The sequence below is a fragment of the Melospiza melodia genome, unplaced genomic scaffold (genome assembly GCF_035770615.1).
Source record: "Melospiza melodia melodia isolate bMelMel2 unplaced genomic scaffold, bMelMel2.pri scaffold_151, whole genome shotgun sequence".
NCBI classification, from domain to species: domain Eukaryota; kingdom Metazoa; phylum Chordata; class Aves; order Passeriformes; family Passerellidae; genus Melospiza; species Melospiza melodia.
In genome coordinates this window covers 89,510-112,165 of record NW_026948514.1, presented here as the reverse complement: position 1 = coordinate 112,165, position 22,656 = coordinate 89,510, and the positions used below count along the sequence as shown (strand labels likewise).

At 56.4% G+C, this 22,656-nt stretch overlaps 1 protein-coding gene across 1 annotated transcript; it reads right to left on the bottom strand.

Moving 5' to 3' along the window:
* Positions 1–592: 592 nt before the first annotated feature.
* On the bottom strand, positions 593–14,060 carry LOC134433244 (kallikrein-15-like). Its single transcript, XM_063182118.1, is given in 9 exon segments — positions 593–673; positions 676–747; positions 3,057–3,193; positions 5,471–5,724; positions 11,168–11,300; positions 11,345–11,395; positions 11,503–11,558; positions 11,657–11,664; positions 14,034–14,060. Coding segments are annotated over 9 exon segments (819 nt in total).
* Positions 14,061–22,656: the final 8,596 nt, after the last annotated feature.

Sequence of the window (22,656 nt, the reverse complement as noted above, 5' to 3'; positions counted from 1 at the left end):
TCCAGGATCCAGGGTGTGAACCTGCAGACCTTGGTGTCCCCCATGTCCATGTCCCCGTGATATCTCCATGTCCCCGGGCTGTTCCTGTGTTATCTCCACGTTATCTCTATGATGTCCCCGTGTCCCCAAGGTGTCCCCAAGGTGTCCCCAAGGTGTCCCCACGGTGTCCCCAAGGTGTCCCCAGGGTGTCAGTTCCTGTCCATGGTCTCCAGGATCCACGGGGTGAACCTGCAGACCCTGGTGTGACCCATGTCCATGTCCCCGTGATATCCCCATGTCCCCGGGCTGTCCCAAGGCTGTCCCAAGGCTGTCCCCATGATATCTCCACGTTATCACCATGTCCCCAAGGTGTCCCCAAGGTGTCCCCATGGTGTCCCCAAGGTGTCCCCAAGGTGTCCCCAGGGTGTCAGTTCCTGTCCATGGTCTCCAGGATCCAGGGTGTGAACCTGCAGACCCTGGTGTGACCCATGTCCATGTCCCCGTGATATCTCCATGTTATCCCCATGTCCCAAGGCTGTCCCAAGGCTGTCCCCACGATGTCCCCATGTCCCCAAGGTGTCCCCCAAGGTGTCCCCAAGGTGTCCCCAGGGTGTCAGTTCCTGTCCATGGTCTCCAGGATCCATGGTGTGAACCTGCAGACCTTGGTGTAGACGCCGGGGTGGGCCGGGGCAGGGCGCAGGTCTGCAGCCCCCAGGACACGACGCCCTGCAGGGTCCCGTTGCAGGACAGGGGACCCCCGGAGTCACCCTGGGGACACACAAAGGAGGTCAAAGGTCACGCTGGGGTCACTCGGGGGTCAAAGGTCACTCGGGGTCACTCGGGGTCGTTTGGGGATTTTTGGGGTTTTTTTGGGATTTTTTTTTTAATTTTTTGGGAGATTTTTTTTTTTTTTAATTTTTGGAGATTTTGGGGGGGGGCATTTTTGGGGTTGTGGCCACTCAGGGGTCACTCAGGGGTCACTCAGGGTCATATTGGGGATTTTTGGGGGGATTTTTTGATGATTTTTTGGGGATTTTTTTAGGATTTTTTGGGGGATTTTTGGGAGATTTTGGGGAGTTTTTTGGGGATTTTTTGATGATTTTTTGGGATTTTTTAGATTTTTTTGGGGGGGTTTTTCGGGGATTTTGGGAGGGAATTTTTGGGGTTGTGGCCACTCAGAGATCACTCAGGGGTCAGGGGTCACTCAGGGTCATTTGGGGATTTTTGGGGGCATTTTTTGATGATTTTTTGGGGATTTTTTTTAGGATTTTTTGGGGGTTTTTCGGGGATTTTTGGGGGGGAATTTTGGGGGTTGTGGTCACTCAGGGGTCACTCAGGGGTCAGGGGTTACTCAGGGTCATTTTGGGGTTTTTTGGGGATTTTTTGATGATTTTTTTGGGATTTTTTTAGGATTTTTTTTGGGATTTTTGGGGGTTTTTCGGGGATTTTTGGGGGAATTTTTGGGGTTGTGGCCACTCAGGGGTCACTCAGGGTCAGGGGTCACTCAGGGTCATTTGGGGATTTTTGGGGGGTTTTTTTCTGGATTTTTGGGGGTGTTTTGGGGGTTGGGGGTCACTCAGGGTCACTTGGGGGATTTTTTGGGGGATCTTTTGGGGAATTTTTGGGGTTTTTTTTTTAATTTTTGGGGATTTTGGGTGATTTTTGGGCTTGTGGTCACTCAGGGGTCAGGGGTCACTCTGGGGTCAGCGGATTTGCAGCAGATTTGGGGTGGAATTCGGGGCAGATTTGGGGCAGATTTTCAGGAGGTTTTGGGTGGATTTGGGGCAGATTTTGGGTGGATTTTAGGCAGATTTGGGGTGGATTTGGGGCAGATTTTGGACGCATTTAGGGAGGATTTTGGTAAGGTTTGGGGCAGGTTTGGGGTGAATTTTGGGTGAATTTTGGGTGTATTTGAGGCAGATTTGTGGCAGAATTTGGTCAGATTTTGGGCGCATTTTGGGCACATTTGGGGCAGATTTGGGATGGATTTGGGGCACATTTAGGGTGTGTTTGGGGTGTATTTGGGGCACATTTTGGGCACATTTTGGGTGGATTTGGGCAGATCTGGGGCGTATTTGGGGCACATTTAGGGCAGATTTAGGGCAGATTTGGGGTGTATTTTGGGCACATTTCGGGTGTATTTGGGCAGATTTGGGGCGTATTTGGGGCACATTTTGGGCAGATTTGGGGAGTATTTTGGGCACATTTTGGGCAGATCTGGGGTGTATTTTGGGCACATTTTGGGCAGATCTGGGGCACATTTAGGGCACATTTTGGCCAGCTTTGGGGCGTATTTTGGGCAGCTTTGGGGTGTATTTTGGGCACATTTTGGGCAGCTTTGGGGTGCATTTTGGGCACATTTTGGGCAGCTTTGGGGTGTATTTTGGGCACATTTTGGGCACATTTTGGGCAGATTTGGGGGTGTATTTTGGGCACATTTAAGCCACATTTTGGGCAGATTTGGGGCATATTTTGGGCACATTTCGGGTGTATTTGGGCAGATTTGGGGTGTATTTTGGGCACATTTTGGGCAGATCTGGGGCGTATTTGGGGCACATTTAGGGCACATTTTGGGCAGATTTGGGGTGTATTTAGGCCAGATTTGGAGTGTATTTTGGGCAGATTTGGGGCAGATTTAGGGCACATTTTGGGCAGATTTGGGGTGTATTTTGGGCACATTTTGGGCAGATTTGGGGCGTATTTTGGGCAGATTTAGGGTGTATTTTGGGCAGATTTGGGGTGTATTTTGGGCACATTTTGGGCAGATTTGGGGCGTATTTTGGGCAGATTTAGGGTGTATTTTGGGCAGATTTGGGGTGTGTTTTGGGCAGGTTTGGGGCGTATTTTGGGCAGATTTGGGGTGTGTTTTGGGCAGCTTTGGGGCGTATTTTGGGCACATTTAGGCCACATTTTGGGCAGATTTGGGGCGTATTTTGGGGCAGATTTTGGGCAGATTTGGGGCGTATTTTGGGGCACATTTAGGGCACATTTTGGCCAGATTTGGGGCACATTTTGGGCAGTTTTGGGGCATATTTTGGGCACATTCTGGGCAGCTTTGGGGCGTGTTCAGCACCCACCTGGCAGGAGTCGACGCGGCGGTTGCTGACGCCGGCGCAGAGCATGCTGGGCGTGATGCGCCGCGGGTACGCCCGGCGACAGGCGGCGTCCGGCAGCAGCTGCACGTAGGCGCACATCAGCCGCTCCGGGAGCGTCACTGCGGGGATACTCACCGGTTACTCACGGGTTACTCATGGGTTACTCACGGGTTAGTCATGGGGTTACTCAGGGGGTTAGTCATGGGGTTACTCTGGGATCAGCCGCTCCGGGAGCGTCACTGCGGGGATACTCACCGGTTACTCACGGGTTACTCATGGGTTACTCATGGGTTACTCAGGGGTTATTAATGGGGTTACTCAGGGGGTTAGTCATGGGGTTACTCTGGGGATCAGCCACTCCGGGAGCGTCACTGCGGGGGTACTCACCGGTTACTCACGGGTTACTCACGGGTTACTCACGGGTTACTCATAGGGTTAGTCATGGGGTTACTCAGGGGTTAGTCATGGGGTTACTCGGGGATCAGCCACTCCGGGAGCGTCACTGCGGAGATACTCACCGGTTACTCACAGGTTACTCACGGGTTACTCACGGGTTACTCATAGGGTTATTATTAATGGGGTAACTCAGGGGTTAGTCATGGGGTTACTCATGGGGTTACTCAGGGGTTACTCGGGGATCAGCCGCTCCGGGAGCGTCACTGCGGAGATACTCACCGGTTACTCACGGGTTACTCACGGGTTACTCATGGGTTACTCACGGGTTACTCACGGGTTACTCACGGGTTACTCATAGGGTTAGTCATGGGGTTACTCAGGGGGTTAGTCATGGGGTTACTCTGGGATCAGCCACTCCGGGAGCGTCACTGCGGAGATACTCACCGGTTACTCACAGGTTACTCATGGGTTACTCACGGGTTACTCACGGGTTACTCACGGGTTACTCATAGGGTTAGTCATGGGGTTACTCAGGGGGTTAGTCATGGGGTTACTCGGGGATCAGCCACTCCGGGAGCGTCACTGCGGAGATACTCACGCGTTACTCACAGGTTACTCATAGGGTTATTATTAATGGGGTAACTCAGGGGTTAGTCATGGGGTTACTCAGGGGTTACTCAGGGGTTACTCGGGGATCAGCCGCTCCGGGAGCGTCACTGCGGAGATACTCACTGGTTACTCACGGGTTACTCATAGGGTTATTATTAATGGGGTAACTCAGGGGTTAGTCATGGGGTTAGTCAGGGGGTTACTCAGGGTTACTCACAGGTTACTCATGGGTTATTAATGGGGTTACTCACAGGGTATTAATGGGGTTACTCATGGGGTTACTCAGGGGTTACTCGGGCATCAGCCGCTCCAGGAGCGTCACTTCGGGCGTACTCATGGGTTACTCACAGGTTACTCACAGGTTACTCATGGGTTAGTCATTATTAGTTAGTGAAATTCCCCCAGTTTCACCCCAAATCAATGTCACACGTGGTGTCACTGACCTTGGGGAGTGGTGACCGTGCCCCAGCCGGACAGCAGGCAGGCCTGGCCGGGCTGACCACACGCTCTGGGCAGGGCCAGTGGCCGCACGCTCCGGCCGATGGTGACCCCAAATTCACCCCAAATCCCCCAGTTTCACCCCAAATCAATGTCACTGACCTTGGGGAGTGGTGACCGTGCCCCAGCCAGACAGCAGGCAGGCCTGGCCGGGCTGACCACACGTTCTGGGCAGGGGCCGCACGCTCCGGCCGATGGTGACCCCAAATCCCCCAATTTCACCCCAAATCAATGTCACACGTGTGTCACTGACCTTGGGGAGTGGTGACCGTGCCCCAGCCGGACAGCAGGCAGGACTGCCCGGGCTGACCACACGCTCGGGGCAGGGGCAGTGGCCGCACGCTCCGGCCGATGGTGACCCCAAATCCCCCAATTTCACCCCAAATCAATGTCACACGTGTGTCACTGACCTTGGGGAGTGGTGACCGTGCCCCAGCCGGACAGCAGGCAGGACTGCCCGGGCTGACCACACGCTCGGGGCAGGGGCAGTGGCCGCACGCTCCGGCCGATGGTGACCCCAAATCCCCCAATTTCACCCCAAATCAATGTCACACGTGTGTCACTGACCTTGGGGAGTGGTGACCGTGCCCCAGCCGGACAGCAGGCAGGACTGCCCGGGCTGACCACACGCTCTGGGCAGGGCCAGTGGCCGCACGCTCCGGCCGATGGTGATCCCAAATTCACCCCAAATCCCCCAGTTTCACCCCAAATCAATGTCACTGACCTTGCGGAGTGGTGACGGTGCCCCAGCCGGACAGCAGGCAGGCCTGCCCGGGCTGACCACACGCTCTGGGCAGGGCCAGTGGCCGCACGCTCCGGCCGATGGTGACCCCAAATTCACCCCAAATTCCCCAATTTCACCCCAAATCAATGTCACATCTCGTGTCCCCTACCTTGGGGAGTGGTGATGGTGCCCCAGCCGGACAGCAGGCAGGCCTGCCCGGGCTGACCACACGCTCTGGGCAGGGCCAGTGGCCGCACGCTCCGGCCGATGGCCGCCGGCCGGTCCAGGCGCAGCAGGGCCAGGTCCGAGTCCAGCGTGACGGGGTCGAAGCGCGGGTGGGGCAGCGCCAGCGTCACCCGGCGCTCCTGCTCCGTCCCCTCGCGCCGCCGCAGGTCGTCCTCGCCCAGCCGGACCCGCAGGCCCCTGGGGACACGGCGGGGGGACAGTGAGGGGACAGCGGGAGAACTGGGGAGAATCGGGAGAGAATCGGGGGAAATGGGACTTGGGGACTTTGGGGACATTGAGGGGGTTGGGGACATGGGGGACACAGCCAGACGCGCAGGCCCCTGGGGACACGGGGTGGGGACAGTGAGGGGACAGCGGGAGAACTGGGGAGAATCGGGGAGAATGGGACTTGGGGACATTGGGGACGTTGGGGACACTGGGGGGTTGGGGAAAATGAGGGGGGTGGGGATGCTGGGGACGTTGGGGACATTGAGGGGGTTGGGGACATGGGGGACACAGCCGGACCTGCAGGCCCCTGGGGACATGGGGGGACGGTGAGGGGGACAGCGGGAGAATTGGGGAGAATCGGGGGAAATGGGATTTGGGGACTTTGGGGACATTGGGGACATTGCAGGGCTTGGGGACGTTGGGGACATTGAGGGGGGTGGGGACATTGGAGACATTGAGGGGACAGTGGGAAAAAATGGAGGAAAATTGGGGAGAATTGGGCAAAATGGAGGGAAATGGGGACATTGGGGACTTTTGGGGGTTGGGGACATGGGGGGACACTGGAGGGTTGGGGAAAATGAGGGGGGTGGGGATGCTGGGGACATTGAGGGGGTGGGGACATTGGGGACATTGAGGGGACAGTGGGAAAAAATGGAGGAGAATTGGGCAGAATGGGGGGAAATGGGATTTGGGGACATTGGGGACTGAGGGGGCTTGGGGAAATTGGGGATATTGGGGACATTGGGGACTTTGCAGGGTTGGGGACATTGGGGACATGGAGGGGATTGGGGGACATTGGGGACATTGCAGGGGTGGGGGACATTGGGGATGTTGGGGACACTGAGGGTTGGGGACGTGGGGACATTGAGGGGGTTGGGGACATTGGGGACATTGCAGGGGTTGGGATGTTGGGGACATTGGGGATGTTGGGGACACTGAGGGTTTGGGGATGTGGGGACATTGAGGGGGTTGGGGACATTGGGGATGTTGGGGACATTGGGGATGTTGGGGACACTGAGGGTTTGGGGATGTGGGGACATTGAGGGGGTTGGGACATTGGGGACATTGCAGGGGTTGGGGATGTTGGGGACATTGGGGATGTTGGGGACACTGAGGGTTTGGGGATGTGGGGACATTGAGGGGGTTGGGGACATTGGGGATGTTGGGGACATTGGGATATTGGAGACTTTGGGGGGATATTGGGGACATTGCAGGGGTTGGGGGACATTGAGGGACATTGGGGACATTGAGGCGGTTGGGGGCTTTGGGGACATTGGGGACTTTGGGGACAATGGGGTCATTGGGGGGCTTTGGGACATTGGGGACATTGGGGATTTGGGACACTGGGGACATCGGGGACATCGGGGCTGTTGTGATCCTTGGGGGGACGTTGGGGACATCGGGGACGTTGGCACACGGTGGCATTGGGGACGTTGGGGACATCGGGGACGTTGGCACACGGTGGCATTGGGGATGTTGGGGACACGGGGGATGGGGACATTAGGGAGTCAAACGGTGTCACCACGGGGCGTCCCCTGTCCCGTCTTCCCTGTCCCCAGAGGCTGTCCTTGTCCATGTCCCCAATGTCCCCAGTGTCACCTCCTGACGCAGTGTGCCGCCGTCAGCACCCACGCTGGTGCCACCAGCACCCCCCCCACAGCTGTCACTGTCACTGTCACTGTCACTGTCACTGTCACTGTCACTGTCCCCAAGGGCTGTCACTGTCACTGTCCCCAATGTCCCCAGTGTCCCCGGTGTCCCCAAGGGATGTCACTGTCACCTTCCTGACGCAGTGTGCCGCCGTCAGCACCCAACTGTGGTGCCACCAGCACCCCCCCACAGCTGTCACTGTCACTGTCACTGTCACTGTCACTGTCACTGTCACTGTCACTGTCACTGTCACTGTCCCCAAGGGCTGTCACTGTCACTGTCCCCAATGTCCCCAGTGTCCCCGGTGTCCCCAAGGGATGTCACTGTCACCTCCTGACGCAGTGTGCCGCCGTCAGCACCCACGCCGGTGCCACCAGCACCCCCCCGCAGCTGTCACTGTCACTGTCACTGTCACTGTCACTGTCACTGTCCCCAATGTCCCCACTGTCCCCAATGTCCCCAGGGATGTCCCCGGTGTCACCTCCTGACGCAGTGTGCCGCCGTCAGCACCCACTGTGGTGCCACCAGCACCCCCCCGCACTGCAGCGGGCCATAGAGCACTGTCACTGTCACTGTCCCCAAGGGCTGTCACTGTCACTGTCACTGTCCCCAGGGGCTGTCACTGTCACTGTCACTGTCACTGTCACTGTCCCCAGTGTCCCCAGGGATGTCACTGTCACCTCCTGACGCAGTGTGCCGCCGTCAGCACCCACGCTGGTGCCACCAGCACCCCCCCACACTGCAGGGGGCCATAGAGCACTGTCACTGTCACTGTCACTGTCACTGTCACTGTCCCCAGTGTCCCCGGTGTCCCCGGTGTCACCTCCTGACGCAGTGTGCTGCCGTCAGCACCCACGCCGGTGCCACCAGCAGCCCCCCACAGCTGTCACTGTCCCTGTCCCCAAGGGCTGTCACTGTCACTGTCACTGTCACTGTCCCCAAGGGCTGTCACTGTCACTGTCACCAGTGTCCCCAGGGATGTCACTGTCACCTCCTGACGCAGTGTGCCGCCGTCAGCACCCACTGTGGTGCCACCAGCACCCCCCCACAGCTGTCACTGTCAATGTCACTGTCCCCAAGGGCTGTCACTGTCACTGTCACTGTCACTGTCACTGTCACTGTCACTGTCCCCAGGGGCTGTCACTGTCACTGTCACTGTCCCCAGTGTCCCCAAGGGCTGTCACTGTCACTGTCACTGTCCCCAATGTCCCCAGTGTCCCCGGTGTCACCTCCTGACGCAGTGTGCCGCCGTCAGCACCCACATTGGTGCCACCAGCACCCCCCCGCACTGCAGGGGGCCATAGAGCACTGTCACTGTCACTGTCCCCAGGGGCTGTCACTGTCACTGTCACTGTCCCCAGTGTCCCCAAGGGCTGTCACTGTCACTGTCACTGTCCCCAATGTCCCCAGTGTCCCCGGTGTCACCTCCTGACGCAGTGTGCCGCCGTCAGCACCCACATGGGTGCCACCAGCACCCCCCGCACTGCAGGGGGCCATAGAGCACTGTCACTGTCACTGTCCCCAAGGGCTGTCACTGTCACTGTCACTGTCACTGTCACTGTCCCCAGTGTCCCCAGGGATGTCACTGTCACCTCCTGACGCAGTGTGCCGCCGTCAGCACCCACATGGGTGCCACCAGCACCCCCCGCACTGCAGCGGGCCATAGAGCACTGTCACTGTCACTGTCACTGTCACTGTCACTGTCCCCAGTGTCCCCAGGGATGTCACTGTCACCTCCTGACGCAGTGTGCCGCTGTCAGCACCCACATTGGTGCCACCAGCACCCCCGCAGCTGTCACTGTCCCTGTCCCCAAGGGCTGTCACTGTCACTGTCACTGTCACTGTCCCCAGGGGCTGTCACCGTCACTGTCACTGTCCCCAGTGTCCCCAAGGGCTGTCACTGTCACTGTCACTGTCCCCAGTGTCCCCGGTGTCACCTCCTGACGCAGTGTGCCGCCGTCAGCACCCACTGTGGTGCCACCAGCACCCCCCCACACTGCAGCGGGCCATAGAGCACTGTCACTGTCACTGTCACTGTCACTGTCACTGTCACTGTCACTGTCACTGTCCCCAAGGGCTGTCACTGTCACTGTCACTGTCACTGTCCCCAGGGGCTGTCACTGTCACTGTCCCTGTCACTGTCACTGTCCCCAGTGTCCCCAAGGATGTCACTGTCACTGTCCCCAGGGGCTGTCACTGTCACTGTCACTGTCCCCATTGTCCCCAGTGTCACCTCCTGACGCAGTGTGCCGCCGTCAGCACCCACGCTGGTGCCACCAGCACCCCCCCGCACTGCAGCGGGCCATAGAGCACTGTCACTGTCACTGTCCCCAGGGGCTGTCACTGTCACTGTCACTGTCCCCAGTGTCCCCAGGGATGTCACTGTCACCTCCTGACGCAGTGTGCCGCCGTCAGCACCCACACCGGTGCCACCAGCACCCCTCGCACTGCAGCGGGCCATAGAGCACTGTCACTGTCACTGTCACTGTCACTGTCACTGTCACTGTCCCCAATGTCCCCAGGGATGTCACTGTCACTGTCACTGTCACTGTCACTGTCACTGTCACTGTCCCCAGGGATGTCACTGTCACCTCCTGACGCAGTGTGCCGCCGTCAGCACCCACATGGGTGCCACCAGCACCCCCCCGCACTGCAGCGGGCCATAGAGCACTGTCACTGTCACTGTCCCCAAGGGCTGTCACTGTCACTGTCCCCAATGTCCCCAGTGTCCCCAGGGATGTCACTGTCACCTCCTGACGCAGTGTGCCGCCGTCAGCACCCACTGTGGTGCCACCAGCACCCCCCCACAGCTGTCACTGTCACTGTCCCCAAGGGCTGTCACTGTCACTGTCCCCAGGGGCTGTCACTGTCACTGTCCCCAGTGTCCCCAGTGTCCCCAAGGGATGTCACTGTCACCTCCTGACGCAGTGTGCCGCCGTCAGCACCCACGCCGGTGCCACCAGCACCCCCCCGCACTGCAGCGGGCCATAGAGCACTGTCACTGTCACTGTCCCCAAGGGCTGTCACTGTCACTGTCCCTGTCCCCAGTGTCCCCAGGGATGTCACTGTCACTGTCCCCAGTGTCCCCGGTGTCACCTCCTGACGCAGTGTGCCGCCGTCAGCACCCACATTGGTGCCACCAGCACCCCCCCACAGCTGTCACTGTCACTGTCACTGTCACTGTCACTGTCACTGTCACTGTCCCCAGTGTCCCCAATGTCCCCAATGTCCCCAGTGTCCCCGGTGTCACCTCCTGACGCAGTGTGCCGCCGTCAGCACCCACTGTGGTGCCACCAGCACCCCCCCGCACTGCAGCGGGCCATAGAGCACTGTCACTGTCACTGTCCCCAGGGGCTGTCACTGTCACTGTCACTGTCACTGTCACTGTCCCCAATGTCCCCAATGTCCCCAGGGATGTCCCCAGTGTCACCTCCTGACGCAGTGTGCCGCCGTCAGCACCCACGCTGGTGCCACCAGCACCCCTCCGCACCGCAGCGGGCCATAGAGCACTGTCACTGTCACTGTCACTGTCCCTGTCACTGTCACTGTCCCCAGTGTCCCCAAGGGATGTCACTGTCACCTCCTGACGCAGTGTGCCGCCGTCAGCACCCACGCTGGTGCCACCAGCACCCCCCCGCACTGCAGCGGGCCATAGAGCACTGTCACTGTCACTGTCCCCAAGGGCTGTCACTGTCACTGTCACTGTCACTGTCACTGTCACTGTCACTGTCACTGTCACTGTCCCCAGTGTCCCCAGTGTCACCTCCTGACGCAGTGTGCCGCCGTCAGCACCCACGCTGGTGCCACCAGCACCCCCCCGCACTGCAGCGGGCCGTACAGCAGCGCCTGCCAGGGCTGGGACAGGGGCAGGCACGGGTACCCCCGATGATCCGGTCCTCGTCACCGGCACCCTCCGGGGACAGCGGCACGCAGGCGGCACCCTCGGCGCGCTGGCCCTGGGGACACGGCGGCGGCTGGCACACGGTGGCACCTGCGGGGACAGAGGGACACAAAGGGACAGCGTGGGCACACGGTGGCACCTGCGGGGACACAAAGGGACAGTGTGGGGACACGGCGGCGGCTGGCACACGGTGGCACCTGCGGGGACAAAGGGACAGTGTGGGGACACGGCGGCGGCTGGCACACGGTGGCACCTGCGGGGACAAAGGGACACAAAGGGACAGTGTGGGCACACGGTGGCACCTGCGGGGACAAAGGGACAATGAGGGGACAACGGCAGCGGCTGGCACACGGTGGCACCTGCGGGGACAAAGGACACAAAGGGACAGTGTGGGCACACGGTGGCACCTGCAGGGACAAAGGGACAGTGTGGGGACACGGTGGCACCTGTGGGGACAAAGGGACAGTGTGGGCACACAGTGGCACCTGTGGGGACAAAGGGACAATGTGGGGACACGGCGGCAGCTGGCACACGGTGGCACCTGCGGGGACAGAGGGACAATGAGGGGACAACGGCAGCGGCTGGCACACGGTGGCACCTGCGGGGACAAAGGGACACAAAGGGACAGCGTGGGCACACGGTGGCACCTGCGGGGACAAAGGGACAGCGTGGGCACACGGTGGCACCTGCGGGGACAAAGGGACAGTGTGGGGACACGGTGGCACCTGCGGGGACAAAGGACAGCGTGGGCACACGGTGGCACCTGCGGGGACAAAGGGACAATGAGGGGACAACGCCGGCAGCTGGCACAGGGTGGCACCTGCGGGGACAAAGGACAGTGTGGGACAAAGGGACAATGTGGGACAAAGGGACAGCGTGGGCACACGGTGGCACCTGCGGGGACAGAGGGACACAAAGGGCCAGTGTGGGGACACTGCGGCAGCTGGCACACGGTGGCACCTGCGGGGACAAAGGACAGTGTGGGACAAAGGGACAGTGTGGGCACACTGTGGCGGCTGGCACACGGTGGCACCTGCGGGGACAGAGGGACAATGTGGGACAAAGGGACAGCGTGGGCACACGGTGGCACCTGTGGGGACAAAGGACAGTGTGGGACAAAGGGACAATGTGGGACAAAGGGACAGCGTGGGCACACGGTGGCACCTGTGGGGACAAAGGGACAGCGTGGGCACACGGTGGCACCTGCGGGGACAGAGGGACACAAAGGGACAGTGTGGGCACACGGTGGCACCTGTGGGGACAAAGGGACAGTGTGGGCACACGGTGGCACACGCAGGGACAAAGGGACACAAAGGGACAGTGTGGGCACACAGTGGCACCTGTGGGGACAAAGGGACAATGTGGGGACACGGCGGCAGCTGGCACACGGTGGCACCTGCGGGGACAAAGGGACAATGTGGGGACAATCGCGGCGGCTGGCACGCGGTGGCACCTGCGGGGACAAAGGGACACAAAGGGACAGCGTGGGCACACGGTGGCACCTGCGGGGACAAAGGACAGTGTGGGACAAAGGGACAGCGTGGGCACACGGTGGCACCTGTGGGGACCAGGGGACACAAAGGGACAGCGTGGGCACACGGTGGCACACGCGGGGACCAAGGGACACAAAGGGACAGTGTGGGGACACGATGGCACCTGCGGGGACAAAGGGACAATGAGGGGACAAAGGGACACAAAGGGACAGTGTGGGCACACGGTGGCACCTGCGGGGACAAAGGGACAATGTGGGCATGCGGTGGCACACGCAGGGACAAAGGGACACAAAGGGACAGCGTGGGCACACGGTGGCACCTGTGGGGACAAAGGGACAGTGTGGGACAAAGGGACAGTGTGGGCACACGGTGGCACCTGTGGGCACAGCGTGGGGACAAAGGGACAGTGTGGGACAAAGGGACAGCGTGGGCACACGGTGGCACCTGCGGGGACAAAGGGACAATGAGGGGACAAAGGGACACAAAGGGACAGTGTGGGCACACGGTGGCACCTGCGGGGACAGAGGGACACAAAGGGACAGTGTGGGCACACGGTGGCACCTGTGGGGACAAAGGGACAGTGTGGGCACACGGTGGCACCTGTGGGGACAAAGGGACAGTGTGGGCACACGGTGGCACCTGCGGGGACAAAGGGACAGTGTGGGGGCACACGGTGGCACACGCGGGGACAAAGGACAGTGTGGGGACAAAGGGACAATGTGGGACAAAGGGACAGTGTGGGCATGCGGTGGCACACGCGGGGACAAAGGGACAACAGGGGTGGCTTTGTGGCGGTGGTGGCAGCAGCAGTGGCAGCTGGGTCACCGAGTGTGGCATCTTTATGGGGACAGCAGGTGTGACACCTCCATGGGGACAATGCCACCAGGAGTGTCACCTCGTGGGGACAGCAGGTGTGGCACCTTTTATGGGGACACGTTGGCACCTCACGGGGACAATGCCACCAGGAGTGTCACCTCCATGGGAACGTGGTGCCACCAGGTGTGGCACCTCCACGGGGACAGTGCCACCAAGAATGTCACCTCGTGGGGACAGCAGGTGTGGCACCTTTTATGGGGACAGCGCCACCCGGATTATCCCCTGGTCACCGGGTGTGGCACCGATATGGGGACAAGTGTGTCACCTCGTGGGGACATGGGGACACGTGTGACACCTCCATGGGGACAGTGCCACCAGGAGTGTCACCTCCATGGGGACAAGGCCACCCAGAATGTCACCTGGGCCACCAGGGGTGGCACCTCCATGGGGACTTGGGGACACGGGTGTCACCTCCATGGGGACAGTGCCACCAGGAGTGGCACCGGGGCCACCAGGTGTGGCACCTCCATGGGGACACCTGTGTCACCTGCATGGGGACAGTGCCACCCAGAATGTCACCTCCATGGGGACAAGTGTGTCACCTCCATGGGGACAAGCATGGCACCTCCGTGGGGACAAGTGTGTCACCTCCATGGGGACAGTGCCACCAAGAATGTCACCTCGTGGGGACAGCAGGTGTGGCACCTTTTATGGGGACAGCGCCACCCGGATTATCCCCTGGCACCAGGTGTGGCACCTTCTTGGGGACACCTGTGTCACCTGCATGGGGACAGCAGGTGTGGCACCTCCATGGGGACACCAGGAGTGTCCCTTGGGCCACCAGGTGTGGGGACAATGCCACCAGGAGCGTCCCTGTGTCCCCAGGTGTCCCCAAATTGACTCTAAATTGACTCCAAAGTCCCCAAAATGTCCCCAAACTGACTCCAAATGTCCCCAAAATGACACTAAATGTCCCCAAAACATCCCAAAATGTCCCCAAATGTCCCCAAATTGACTCTAAATTGACTCCAAAGTCTCCCAAAATGTCCCCAAACTGACTCCAAATGTCGCCAAAATGCCCCAAAATGTCCCCAAAACATCCCAAAATGTCCCCAAATGTCCCAGGTGTGTCCCCAAAGTGTCCCCAGGTGTGTCCCCAGGTACCTGAGAGCAGCAGCAGCAGCAGCAGCGGCTCCACGGCCCTGAGGGGACACGGAGGGGACACGGAGGGGACACGGAGGGGACACGGAGGGGACACGGTGACCCGGCTGCCCCTCCCCCGCAGCCTGGCCCCTCCCCCTCCTTTTTTTTCCCCATTTTCCCGCAGTTCTCCCCCAATTTTCCCCCATTTCCCCCCATTCCTCCCATTTGCCCATGTCCCCATTCCCCCCATTCCCCCATATTTCCATTCCCCATTCCCCCACATTTCCATTTCCCATTTCCCCCACATTTCCCCCATTTCCCATTTCCCCCCAATTCCCCTCAATTTCCACCCATATTTCCCATTTCCCCGTATTTCCCATTTCCCCCATTTCCATTCCCATATTCCCCCAATTTCTCCCATGTTTCCCCCCATTTCCCCCCCGTTTCCCCCATTTCCTCCCATATTTCCCATTTCCCCATTTCCCGTCTTCTCCATTTCCCCCATCCCCCCTTTCCCCCTATTTTTCCCCATTCCCCCCCCTATTTCCCATTTTCCCCGTATTTCCCTATTTCCATTTCCATTTTCCCCCCATTTCCATTCCCCATATTTCCCCCATATTCCTCCATTTCCATTTCCTCCATTCCCCCATTTCCATTCCCCATATTCCCCCCATATTTCCCCCATTTCCTCCCATATTTCCCCATTTCTATTTCCTCCATTCCCCCATTTCCATTCCCCATATTCCCCCATAATTCCCCCATATTTCCCCCCACATTTCCCCCATATTTCCATTTCCCCCATATTTCCATTTCCCTCATTTCCCCCATATTTCCCCCGTTTCCTCCCATATCTCCCCATTTCTATTTCCTCCATTCCCCCATTTCCATTTCCCCCATATTTCCCCCATTTCCATTCCCCATAATTCCCCCATAATTCCCCCATATTTCCCCCCATTTTTCCCTCATATTTCCCCCATATTCCTCCATTTCCATTCCCCATATTTCCCCCATACTTCCCCCATATTTCCCCATTTCCTCCCATATTTCCCCATTTCTATTTCCTCCATTCCCCCATTTCCATTTCCCCCCATATTTCCCATTCCCCCACTCCTCATTCCCCCCCACATTTCCCCCATTTCCATTCCCCATATTCCCCCATAATTCCCCCATATTTCCCCCCACATTTCCCCCATATTTCCATTTCCCCCATATTTCCATTTCCCTCATTTCCCCCATATTTCCCCCGTTTCCTCCCATATCTCCCCATTTCTATTTCCTCCATTCCCCCATATTTCCCCCCACATTTCCCCCATTTCCATTCCCCAGAATTCCCCCAGAATTCCCCCATATTCCCCCCATATTTCCATCCCCCCCCCTCCATTTCCCCCCTATTTTTTCCCATTTCCCCCAATACTCCCCCCACATTTCCCCCCATTTCCCCCCCATATTTCTCCATATTTTCCCCCTATTTCCCCCATTTCCATCCCCCATTTCCCCCCTATTTCCCCCATATTCTCCCCATATTTCCCCCCTATTTCCCCCATTTCCATTTCCCATATTTCCCCCTATTTCCCCTATTTCCATCCCCCATTTCCCCCCTATTTCCCCCATATTCTCCCCATATTTCCCCCCTATTTCCCCCATTTCCATTTCCCATATTTCCTCCCACATTTCCCCCATTTCCATTTCCCATATCCCCCCCACATTTCCCCACATTCCCCCCATGTTTCCATCCCCCCCCTCCATTTCCCCCCTATTTTTTCCCATTTCCCCCCATATTCCCCCCATGTCCCCCCATGTCCTCACCGCTGTCCCATCCTGTCCCGGCTGTCGCCTCTGTCCCCGCCCCCCCCCGCGCTGTCCCCGCGCTTTTGTGGCCGCGCCCGCCCTGGGGGAGGGGCGGGGCCGCTCCTGCCTCAGTTTCCCCGGATCTCGTAAATCTCCTTAATCCCGGGACGCTCTGACTCAGCCATCCCGCCCCACTTCGGCCCGGTTTGGCCCAGTTTGGCCCAGTTTAGCCCAGTTTAGCCCAGTTTGCCCCAGTTCGGAGCCCGCCCAGACCCGCTTTTCCCCGTTTTCCCCCCGCTTTTCTCCCGATTTTTCCTTATTTTATCTGGATCCCCCCCGATTTCTCCCAGTTTTGCCTCATTTTCCCCTGATTTTCCCCATTTTAACCTCAATTTTCCCCTGATTTCCTCGTTTTGCCTCATTTCCTCCCTGATTTTCCCCATTTTTACCTCATTTTCCCCTGCTTTATCCAAGTTTTGCCTCATTTCCCCCCTGGTTTTCCCCATTTTGCTTCATTTTCCCCCTATTTCCCCAGTTTTGCCTCATTTTCTGCTGATTTTCCCCATTTTTGCCTCATTTTCTGTGGCTTTTGTCCCTTTTCTCCCCCGTTTTCCCCATTCTTACTTCATTTTTCCCTGATTTTTCCCATTTTAACGCGAATTTTCCCCTGATTTATCCCATTTTTGCCTCATTTTCCCTGATCTTCCCCATTTCTGGATCATTTTTCCTTGGGTTTTCCTCCTTCCTGCCCATTTTTGTCTCATTTCCCCCTGATTTTCCCCGGTTTTGCCTAATTTTCTCTGGATTTTATCCCTTTCCACCCCTTTTTTCCCCCTTTCTTCCCCATTTTCACCTCATTTTCCCCCTGATTTCCCCCAGTTTTGCCCCTTTTCACCCTGATTTCCCCCATTTTACCTCATTTGCCCCTTCATTTCCCCCTAATTTCCCCCATTTTTGGATATTATTTCCCGGGTTTTCCTCCTTCCCACCAATTTTTCCCCTTTCTCTCCTGATTTTCCCCACTTTTGGATCATTTTTCCTCCTTCCTGCCCATTTTGATGCAGAAAACGAGGGGGGAAAGTTGGAGAATTAGGAAAAAATAAGAAAAACTCGAGGGGAAAATGGATGAAAAATGAGAAAAATGTGAGGGGGGGAAAAGGCAGAAATTTTGAGGGGAAAAGATGGAAATGTGAGGGGAAAAGGGGCAGGAAATATCAGGGGCAATAGGGCAGGAAAATGAGAGGGAAAATGTGGGAAATTCGAAGGAGACAAATCAGGAAAATGAGGGGAAATGGGCTGGAAAATGAGGAGGAAACATGGGAAATGTGAGGGGAAAAAGGGGGGAAAGGACAGGAAATTTGAGGAGAAAAAGGGAAATGTGAGGGGAAAAGTGCGGGAATTGTGAAGGGGGAAATGGCAGGAATTGTGAGGGAAACATGAGGGGGAAACAGTAGAAAAATGGAGGGAAAAGGAGGGAAATTTGAGGACAAAAAGGACAGGAAATGTGAGGGGAAACAGTGGGAAATGTGAGGGGGAAAAGGTGGAAATCGTTAGGGGAAAATGGAGGAAAACATGAGGGGAAAAGGAGAGGAAACATGAGGGGGAAATAGCAGAAACTATGAGGGGAAAAAAGTGGGAACTGTGAGGGGAAAAATGGTAGGAACCATGAGGGAAAAATGGAGGAAAACACGAGTGAAAATGGGGGGAAACGTGAGGGGAAAAAAGTGGGAAGCATGAGGGGGAAAAAGGGCGAGAACTGTGAGGGGAAAAGGCGGGAAACATGAGGGAGAAAGGGTGATAAACATGAGGAGAAAATGGAGGAAAACGTGAGGGGAGAAATTGAAGAACACATGAGGGAAAAATGGGGAAAACATGCGGGAAACATGGAGGAAAACGTGAGGAGAAAATGTTGGGAAACGTGAGGGGGAAAATGGAGGAAAACATGAGGGAAAATGGAGAAAAACGTGAGGGGAAAAAGTGGGAAACATGAGGGGGAAAGGGTAGGAACTGTGAAGGGGAAAATGGAGGGAAACGTGAGGGAAAAATGGAGGGAAACGTGAGGGGAAAATGGAGGAAAACATGAGGGGAAAAAGTGGGAAACATGAGGGGGAAAGGGTAGGAACTGTGAAGGGGAAAATGGAGGGAAACGTGAGGGGAAAATGGAGGAAAACATGAGGGGAAAAGGGAGGGAAACGTGTGGGGAAAATGGAGGAAAACATGAGGGGAAAAAGTGGGAAACATGAGGGGGGAAAGGGCGGGAACTGTGATGGGAAAATGGGAGAAACTTTGAGGGGAAAAAAGTGAGGAGAAAATGGAGGGAAACGTGAGGGGAAAATGAAGGAAAACATGAGGGAAAATGGGGGCAAACGTGAAGGGAAAAAGTGGGAAGCATGAGGGGGAAAATGGAGGAAAACGTGAGGGAAAATGGAGGGAAATGTGATGGGGAAAATGGTGGGAAATGAGAGGGGAAAATGGAGGAAAACATGAGGGAAAATGGCGAAAAACATGAGGGGAAAAAGTGAGAAGTGTGAAGGGGAAAGGGCCGGGAACTATGAGGGGGAAAATGGAGGGAAGCATGAGAGAAAAAGGTGGGAACTCTGAGGGGGAAAATGGAAGTGAATGTGAGGGGAAAAAAGTGGGAAGCGTGAGGGGGAAAATGGTGGCAACTGTGAGGGGGAAATGGAGGGAAATGTGAGGGGAAAATGGAGAGAAACGTGAGGGGGGAAAAGGTGGGAAATGTGAGGGGATAATGGCAGGAACTTTCAGGAGAAAAGAGGCGGGAAATGTGAGGGAAAATGGCAAGAACTGTGAGGAGAAAAAAGGCGGGAAATGTGAGGGGGAAAAAGCAAGAACTTTCAGGGGAAAAAAGGCAGGAAATGTGAGGGGGAAAATGGAGGGAAACGTGAGAGAAACGTGAGGGGAAAAGGAGAGGAAACGGGAAAATAGCAGAAACTACGAGGGGAAAAAAGTGGGAACTGTGAGGGGGGAAATGGATGGAAATATGAGGGGAAAAATGGGGGGAAACGTGAGGGGAAAATGGAGGGAAGTGTGAGGGGAAAATGGAGGAGAAAAGGGCGGGAAATTTGATGACAAAAAGGGTGGGAAATTTAAAGACAAAAAAGGGCTGAAACCTGAGGGGAAAAGGCTCCCAGTTGGCTCCCAGTTGTTCCCAGTTTGCTCCAGTGCCACCAATGACCTCATCCCCCTCCCCAGCCAATCAAATAAAGGAGGCGGAGCCAGATGCACTCTCAGCTGTGATTGGTCTTTATTGTTGAACAGGGGGTGTGGTCTCGACTGGCCCCGCCCCTGGGGCAGGCATCGCTGTCTGATAGATCACCACGGGCTGGGGGCGGGACAGGGGGCGTGGTCAGTGTTTGCCACGCCCACAACCCCGCCCCAATGTCCATATAATGAAGCGAGACCCTTATAAACCACACCCCCCTCATTAATCACCCCATGGCCACGCCCCTTCTGTCACTCACCATTGGCGTCGCCTTGGGGCGGCCCCTGGCGGCCGCCACGCAGCCAATCACGGCCAGCACCGCCCCCGCCGCCGATGACGTCAGCAGCAGCACGTGGGTGCCCAGCAGCACCCCCTGGTGGACGGGAAATGGGGGAAAATGGGGGAAAATCGGCTCAAAAATGACAGAAAATTGACACAAAAATTGACCAAACCATGACCCCATAATGGACCTAAATCCAGCCCTAAACTGACCCAAAATTTCATCCAGAACTGACCTGAAATTAATCCCAAATTGTCAAAAACTGATTAAAAATTGACCTGAAATTAATTCCAAATTGACCAAAAATCGATTAAAAATTGACCTGAAATTATTCCCAAGTTGATCAAAAATTGAGTAAAAACTGACCTGAAATTAATCCCAAGCTGAGCAAAAATTGATTAAAAATTGACCTGAAATTAATCCCAAACTGACCCAAAATTAAAACTTGACTCTTAATTGACACAGAAATGACCCAAAATTGACACATAAAGTGACCCATGAGTGACCAAAAAGTGACCAAAAACTGACCCGTGAGTGACCAATAAATGACCAATAACTGCCCCAGAGTGACCAATAACTGCCCCAGAGTGACCAATAACTGCCCCAGTGACCAATAACTGACCCATAACTGCCCCAGAGTGATCAATAACTGCTCCAGAGTGACCAATAACTGCCCCAGAGTGACCAATAACTGCCCCAGAGTGACCAATAACTGACCCAGAGTGACCCATAACTGACCCAGAGTGAACCAAACTGCCCCAGAGTGCCCATCACTGACCATCACTGACCATGAGTGACCATCACTGCCCAGTGGTGACCATCACTGACCAGCGGTGACCATTACTGACCAGTGGTGACCATCACTGCCCAGTGGTGACCATCACTGACCAGCGGTGACCATTACTGAACAGTGGTGACCATCACTGACCATCACTGACCATGAGTGACCATCACTGACCATCCCTGACCATCACTGACCATCACTGACCATCCCTGACCATCACTGACCATCACTGACCATCCCTGACCATGAGTGCCCATCACTGACCATGAGTGCCCATCACTGACCATGAGTGACCATCACTGCCCATCACTGACCATCACTGACCATGAGTGACCATCACTGCCCATCACTGACCATCACTGACCATGAGTGACCATCACTGACCATCACTGACCATCACTGACCATGAGTGACCATCACTGACCATCACTGACCATCACTGACCATCACTGACCATGAGTGACCATGGCTGACCATCACTGACCATCACTGACCATGAGTGACCATCACTGACCATCACTGACCATGAGTGACCATCACTGACCATCACTGACCATCCCTGCCCATCACTGACCATCACTGACCATGAGTGACCATCACTGCCCAGTGGTGACCATGAGTGACCATCACTGACCATCACTGACCAGTGGTGACCATGAGTGACCATCACTGACCATGAGTGACCATTACTGACCATGAGTGACCATGAGTGACCATGAGTGACCATCACTGCCCATGAGTGACTATGAGTGACCATCACTGACCATCACTGACCATCACTGACCAGTGGTGACCATGAGTGACCATCACTGACCATCGCTGACCATCACTGACCATCACTGACCAGTGGTGACCATGAGTGACCATCACTGACCATCACTGACCAGTGGTGACCATGAGTGCCCATCACTGACCATGAGTGCCCATCACTGACCATGAGTGACCATGAGTGACCATCACCGACCATCAGTGACCATGAGTGACCACTGAGTGACCATGAGTGACCATGAGTGACCATCACTGCCCATGAGTGACCATCACTGACCATGAGTGACCATGAGTGACCATCACTGCCCATGAGTGCCCATCACTGACCATCACTGACCAGTGGTGACCATGAGTGCCCATCACTGACCATGAGTGACCATGAGTGACCATGAGTGACCATGAGTGACCATGAGTGACCATCACTGACCACTGAGTGACCATGAGTGACCATGAGTGACCATCACTGACCACTGAGTGACCATGAGTGACCATGAGTGACCATCCCTGCCCATCAGTGACCATCACTGACCACTGAGTGACCATCACTGACCATTACTGACCATGAGTGACCATCACTGACCATCACTGACCATCCCTGCCCATCACTGACCATCACTGACCATCACTGCCCATCACTGATGATCACTGCCCAGTGGTGACCATCACTGACCATCACTGACCATGAGTGACCATCACTGACCATCACTGACCATGAGTGACCATCACTGACCATGAGTGACCATCAGTGACCATCACTGACCATGAGTGACCATCACTGACCATGAGTGACCATCACTGACCATCACTGACCATCACTGACCATCACTGACCATGAGTGACCATGAGTGACCATCCCTGCCCATCACTGACCAGTGGTGACCATGAGTGACCATCACTGACCATCACTGACCAGTGGTGACCATGAGTGACCATCACTGACCATGAGTGACCATCACTGCCCAGTGGTGACCATGAGTGACCATCACTGCCCATGAGTGACCATCACTGACCACTGAGTGACCATGAGTGACCATCACTGACCATCACTGACCAGTG